This window comes from Melospiza melodia, chromosome 13 (genome assembly GCF_035770615.1).
Source record: "Melospiza melodia melodia isolate bMelMel2 chromosome 13, bMelMel2.pri, whole genome shotgun sequence".
Taxonomy (NCBI): Eukaryota; Metazoa; Chordata; class Aves; order Passeriformes; family Passerellidae; genus Melospiza; species Melospiza melodia.
Window position 1 is genome coordinate 19,425,507 of NC_086206.1, and position 6,354 is coordinate 19,431,860.

The following is a 6,354-nucleotide window of genomic DNA, read 5'->3' on the forward strand; positions in this document are numbered from 1 at the left end:
GAGATCTCTTCTGTTCATGGACCATTAATTATTAATTATCTTCTGTCCATGGCCAGTGAGTGTCCCTGCATGGCTGATCCAATCCCACCATCCCATGGGGATGATGCTCCGCCCAGGGGAGGAGCCAAGCATTCCTGCCTGGATACAATCTGAGCTTTGGAGCACCACAGCAGCCTTTGCCCCCTGCATTGCCAGGGGAAACCCAGGCCATCTGCAGCAGCCCTGGAGCTGCAGAGGAAAACTCCCCCCTTGTGCAGGATCCCTGCTGCAGCAGAGCCACAGCTGGCACTGCAGGAGGGCTGAGCCCCCATGGCATGGGGCTGGGACACCGCCCTGGCACACAGGGGGGCAGCTCCTATTCTGACTGTAGTAGTTTTTTTGTACTATTGCATTTGTATTTTTAATTTTCCTAATAAAGAACTGTTATTCCTACTCCCATCTTTGCCTGAGAGCCCCTTAATTTCAAAATTATAATAATTCAGAGGGTGGGGGTTTGCATTTTCCATTTCAGGGGAGGCTCCTGCCTTCCTTAGCAGACACCTGGCTGTTCAAACCAAGACAAACATCTACAGCTGAAGTGGAGCTCTGAAGAGAAGCAGGGCTGGGAGAGGATGGCAATGGAAACCCACAGTAGGTGCAGGGAAGAGCAGCTAAAATCAGTCAAGTGTTACATTTATGAGGGAAAAATATCCCAACTGAACAATGACTGGAATCTTTCCAGTGACTGGAAAAATACAGTTGCTTCTTAAAGCTGAAATGATTTTCCTGGAAGTTATTCTGCCAGAATAAACTTGAGGAAAGCAGGGCTACTGCTGCTGCACAGGGAGCACTGACCATGGAGGAACACAGCCAGATGAGGACTTATTATACATCATATATATATAAGAGAATATACATGTATAAACAAAATATCAAATTATTATCCACTTTAATATGCTTTCCTATATTCTAATTAATAATTAATTATAATTGTTAGTTAGAATTATTAATTAGAATATAGGAAAGCATATTAAAATGGATATTATTATAATAATATATATTATTATTACTATTTCTATATTATTACTACTATTTCTATTAGTAGAAATAGTAGTAATAATAATATTATTACTACTATTAACTAAAACGTAAAAATCATAATACTAAAAATTAAAATTATTACTAAAAGTAATTTATTACTAAAAAATAATAATAATACATTACCACTATTATCAATACTATTTCTAATTAATATTTTTCCTGTATTCTAATCAGCTGCTGAAGTCCAGATCTGCCAGGGCACATATCATCACCTTTTTATTATACAGAGCACCCCTGGAGTTTTAGACTTTCCTGTGAGCAGCAGCTGTGCTGAAGTCTTTTTATAACTCACAACTAAATATAATCTCCCATATAATTATATTTTTATGCTAGATTGTGCTGTAACACACACGAGCTGGCTATTTGTTACCACATAACCATTTATTAGATTTTTTTTTTTGAAATGACATTACAAAGGACCTAAGGCTGGTATTACAAGTATATATATTGATACATTTCTCATGTTCACAAAATTCCCCCGTTATTATGAGCTTTTATTACAGTGAGTTTGGAAAAATGACCTGTCATATTGCCTTCACAGCACTCAAGTGCTAATTTGGTGGCATTTAAGGAGCAGCTGAAGTGTGGTGCACCTGCAACTGCTGCCTGCCACTAGTGCTTGCTGAAATTTGCATTTGAAGCTGGAGGAGCATTGCAGTGATTGTCAGGAATGGCTGACATTGGTCATTTTTCTTCACAAGTGACAAGTCCAGACTCTCCCAAACACACCTTCCATGGCCAAAATGTAATAAATACACACTCCATGCCCAAAGACGTGGGTGTGATTAGAAAAGCAAACAAAAAAAAAATCAAATATTTTGAAGTTATTCTGAGAGAAGGCTTTAAAAATCTACATGGATTCTCTCATTTTTTGTTCATGTATCACTGCTTTGCTGTGAGCAAGGCAGTGATTCCCACTGAAAACCCCACACAGACATTGCCACAACCCCTGTCCACCAATCCCACCCCTTTAATCCAGTTATGGATCAAAGGGACATGTTAAAAACCTTCAGTCCCACGGTGAGATTGCTCTGTGAGCAGTTCCTGGTGTCACAGCTGGGGTGGCAGTAGCTGCTCAGATGTCTCTCATGGTCAACCTGCATCTCCTTGACGCTCCAGGAACACCAGCAGCAGGAGAGATGGTTTTGATGTTCAGTGCCTCTTGTTTCCAAAAATCACCTTTATCACATGGATGAAAGACAACACAATCCTCAACTAGAGAGTGCCTGATGCTCAGAGCTACAATGAATGCAATTAATTAAGTTTCAATCTTGTGCTTCACTCCACAAACTCACAAGGCAAGGTTCCCATTTGGAGGGAGTCACTAAATGCTGAGCTATCAAACATGAAACATCTAGAAAAGTACAGGAAAGAGAAAAAAGTGACTCCACAAAAAAATACACCCAGGAGTTGAGATCCATAAGATCTGTGTTTTAATAACACAACCAAGTGATCCTCGTTACAAGAATTCAAAAAGTGAAATTACAGTACACAAAATCAAAATAGAAACTACCCTACCCCAACTATACAATGTACATTAGGAATGCAAGCTCTGTAACAATATAAAAATGCTTTCACACACTGGAGTTGCAAAGAGCCATTTTTTAATTCCAAGGATTTGTAGAAAAAAAAGTAATCTTCCATGACTTATCTTGAGTTGTTGGCAACCTGTTGGGGAAAAAATAGCAAGAAAGGAGATTATTGGGAATTAACAGAATGATGCTCATCAGAGATTTTCATTTGTGAGGTTCAGGCTATTGGAAATGACACTGAGGGCAATAAAGCCAGTAATAATTTGTGTTTTTAACAAGGTAACACAAAAATAGACACCTTAACAAGCAAGAACATATCTGTTCCAAACACAGGCCCACTGTAACACAGGGGCAAGTGGGCAATCAGAAAGAATAAGAAGAATAATATAACAGAATATATGATATAACAGAGCTTTACTGAAAGGTGAATTGCCTTCCTCCAGGGACATGGATTGCACAATGCCTGAGTGCTTGGCAGCTGGCAGGGAGGCACTGCTGAGGAGGAATTTACAGCTGAGGGACTCCTCAGCAGCCCCTGGGGCTCCACCTGGGCAGCTGCTCCAAAACCTGAGTGCCTTTTCCATGGGGAAATCCCTGCTGGTGTCCACCCTGAGCCTGCCCTGGCCCAGCCTGGGGCCATTCTCTGGGAGCAGAGCCTGTCCCCTCCTGTCAGGGAGTTGTGTAGAGCCAGGAGAGACCCCCTGAGCCCCCTTTTCTCCAGGCTGAGCCCCCTCAGCAGCTCCTGGCGCTCCATTCCCTACCCTGGCCATGCTCTCTCCCTCTCCCTCTCTCAGAGCAGCCTCAAACCAAGGAGCAGCTCCCTCTGTGTGTCACAGCCAGCAATTCCAAAGGCCCAGCAATAATTTTGGTCTGTTCCAAAGCCAGGATTTACTTTAGCCCTTGTTGGAAGCCGGGGTCTTGTTCTCCCCCTCGAGCTCCTCCACGCCCGCCTGCATCATCAGGTCGGCGATGTTGCGCTCCAGGTCATCGATGCGGCAGCTCATGTCATCGACTGCCCGGGGGTCAAGGGACAACAGGGACACAGCAGGGACAGCTGAAGGACAGGGACAACCCAGGGACAGCCCAGGGACACACAGCTCATGTCATCGACTGCCCGGGGGTCAAGGGACAACAGGGACACAGCAGGGACAGGGACAGCCCAGGGACAGCCCAGGGACACACAGCTCATGTCATCGACGGCCCGGGGGTCAAGGGACAACAGGGACAGGGATAGCCCAGGGACAGGGACAGCAGCCTCAGCAGGGCCCTCAGAGCCCCCTCAGCCCACCCTGGGCACTGCCAGGGTCAGCCACAGCCATGCCAGGCTCTCAGCACACTCACAGGGGCAATTCCTGATTCCCAAAATCCCATCCCACCCTGCTCTCCTCAGTCTGAGCCCATTCCCCCCTCCTGTCACTCCAATCCCATTTCACTTCAGGCCACAGTTAAACCACCCTGAAGTTTCACTTTTCCAGGTGAATATTCCCAGCTCTGCCATCCTTTCCTCCAGCAGAGCTGCTCCATCCTCTGACCAGCCTGGAGCCTCCTCTGGTCCCTCCATTCCCAGCCCCAGCACTGAAGTGACAGCATTCCCCACTTCAAACCTCTCTTACAAACCCCACTGGCCAACAGACTCGGTGACACTTGCAATCCTGCCCCCATGTGAGTTTAGAAAAGGATATTTCTTCCAATGATTTGGTCAGACATGGTTTGAAACTTGTCCTGCATTTGCTGGAGCAATGTCTGCACCTAATGGAAAGGGATAAAAAAAGAAATGTTTTTTTTTCCTTCAGAGGCTGTTACCCGATCTCATGTAACAACTACATTGATCTTTCACTGCTAAACTCAAACCCCTGCAGTACAGTTATACCTAGAGCTAAAAATGCTACTTAAATATAAGTATAACGTGGTGTTACAGGAAATATTTGTAAGATTTAAAACCTGGCCGCCTCCCCAACCAGAACCAAAGTCAGGACAGCACCTCCATGATCCTATTAATGTCCATGGCCCTGGTAATGTCCATGGCCCTGGTAATGTCCATGTCCCTGTCAATATCCACGGCCCTGGTAATGCCCATGGCCCTGTCAATATCCACGGCCCTGGTAATGTCCATGTCCCTGTCAATATCCACGGCCCTGGTAATGCCCGTGGCCCTGTTGATATCCATGGCCCCGTTAACCACAGGGGGATTCTGTGAGGTCACAGAACGGGCTGTGATGAGGGCCCCCTCTCCTTCCACCCCCTGCATGACCAGCGACCCCTCCCGCGGAGCAGCTGCTCTATCCAAGCCCCCTCCAGAAGCGGGTTTTCCCTCCTCGCCCGGCTCTCCGCAGCCCCCGCAGCCCGGCCCGGGCCTCACCACGGCCGTCAGGTCCTGGACGCTCTTGGGGTCGGTCTCGGCCATGGTGGCTCCGGCGGCGGCTCCACTTCCGGGCCGCGCCCCGCCGCTTCCGCCAGCTCTCGCGAGAGCGCCCGCCCCGCGGCATTGTGGGAAATGTAGTCCCCAGGCCATCCCCAGTAGTCCCCAGAGCGGCACAACAATTAAAAATTTTCATTATTTCTACATTTCGGCTGAAAATTGTGCTGTTCTCTTATTATTAAACTTCTGTCTTCTATTGGTTATTGCTGTATGAGAGTGGTGCTAAATCATTCTATGTAAAGAGCTTCTCTTCTCTAAGGACTATGCATTTTTGTTTGAATGACAGCTGTTGTCTCTGTTTAATATGTACGATTAGGTTCCTGAAGTCCTCATTTCTTTACACAAACAAAAATTAATTATTTATTTTAATAAATAATAAATTTGGAATTTTATTATCTATTAATAATTTTTTATTATTTAAAATTATTATTTATTTTATATCATAATTTATTCATTATTTATTTTATTACTTTTTGGTTTGTTTTTGACTACTTTTTGTTTTGTTTTACTTCTTTTATTACTTTTGTTTTATTACATTTTTATTTTATTACTTTTGTGTTATTTCTTTTGGGTTGTTGTGGGTTTTGTTTTTGTTTTTGTTTTTGTTTTGTTTTGGTTTTGGATTTGATTTTTAATGCACAATATTAAAATATTCCTTTATTTTACTTCTTGCTTTCTTCTGGACGAGCAGTTAAATTAAGCTTAGGTAGGGCTTATCTCTTGAATGCTAACAATCTACCCAGAATTAGATGAAAATTTAAAGGATGACATTTCATGAGTATCTCTTCTAGAATCCATTGGCATTTCTGCTGCTTTGCTAGGCAAAGCTGGATGATTTGATTATAAATACTTCATGTGTGGAGGAGAATGGGTAATTATTCTCTGTGCCTGCTCCATTAAGATTTTTTCCCCTCTTGTTAATTTTCTGCTCTGAGCAGTTTAGGGGAGCTCAGTGGTGCTGGGGCAGCACAAAAGCAATTTTTGCAGGGTACCTGCAGCATGCCAGAGCCAGGGCAATCCATCAGGGTGCTTGCAGCACTATTGATGGGCTCTGGGATGGAGTTTGACTGGAAAGATGAAGAGGAAATTAAGTATAACAGAGTGATAATGGAATGATCAATGCTGCTGGCTGCAGACTTGGTGTGTGCACTGAAAAGGAAGAGTTTTGCACTGAAAAGGAAGATTTGTGCACTAAAAAGAAAGATTTGTGTGCTGAAAAGGAAGATTTATGCCCTGAAGAGTTGTGCCCTGAAAAGGAAGATTTGTGCCCTGAAAAGGAAGATTTGTGCCCTGAAAAGGAATGTCCAATATCTGTGCAATGAG

General features: G+C 44.2%; 1 protein-coding gene across 1 annotated transcript; it reads right to left on the reverse strand.

The window, feature by feature from the left end:
- Positions 1 to 1,442: 1,442 nt before the first annotated feature.
- On the reverse strand, positions 1,443 to 5,051 carry HSBP1 (heat shock factor binding protein 1). The gene is made up of 4 exons (XM_063168110.1): positions 4,972 to 5,051; positions 4,295 to 4,361; positions 3,505 to 3,624; positions 1,443 to 2,748 (listed from the first exon to the last, which is right to left on the reverse strand). The coding sequence occupies exons 1-3, from the start codon at positions 5,014 to 5,016 to the stop codon at positions 3,506 to 3,508; spliced, it is 231 nt and encodes a 76-aa protein (XP_063024180.1). The 5' UTR covers positions 5,017 to 5,051; the 3' UTR covers positions 1,443 to 2,748; position 3,505.
- Positions 5,052 to 6,354: the final 1,303 nt, after the last annotated feature.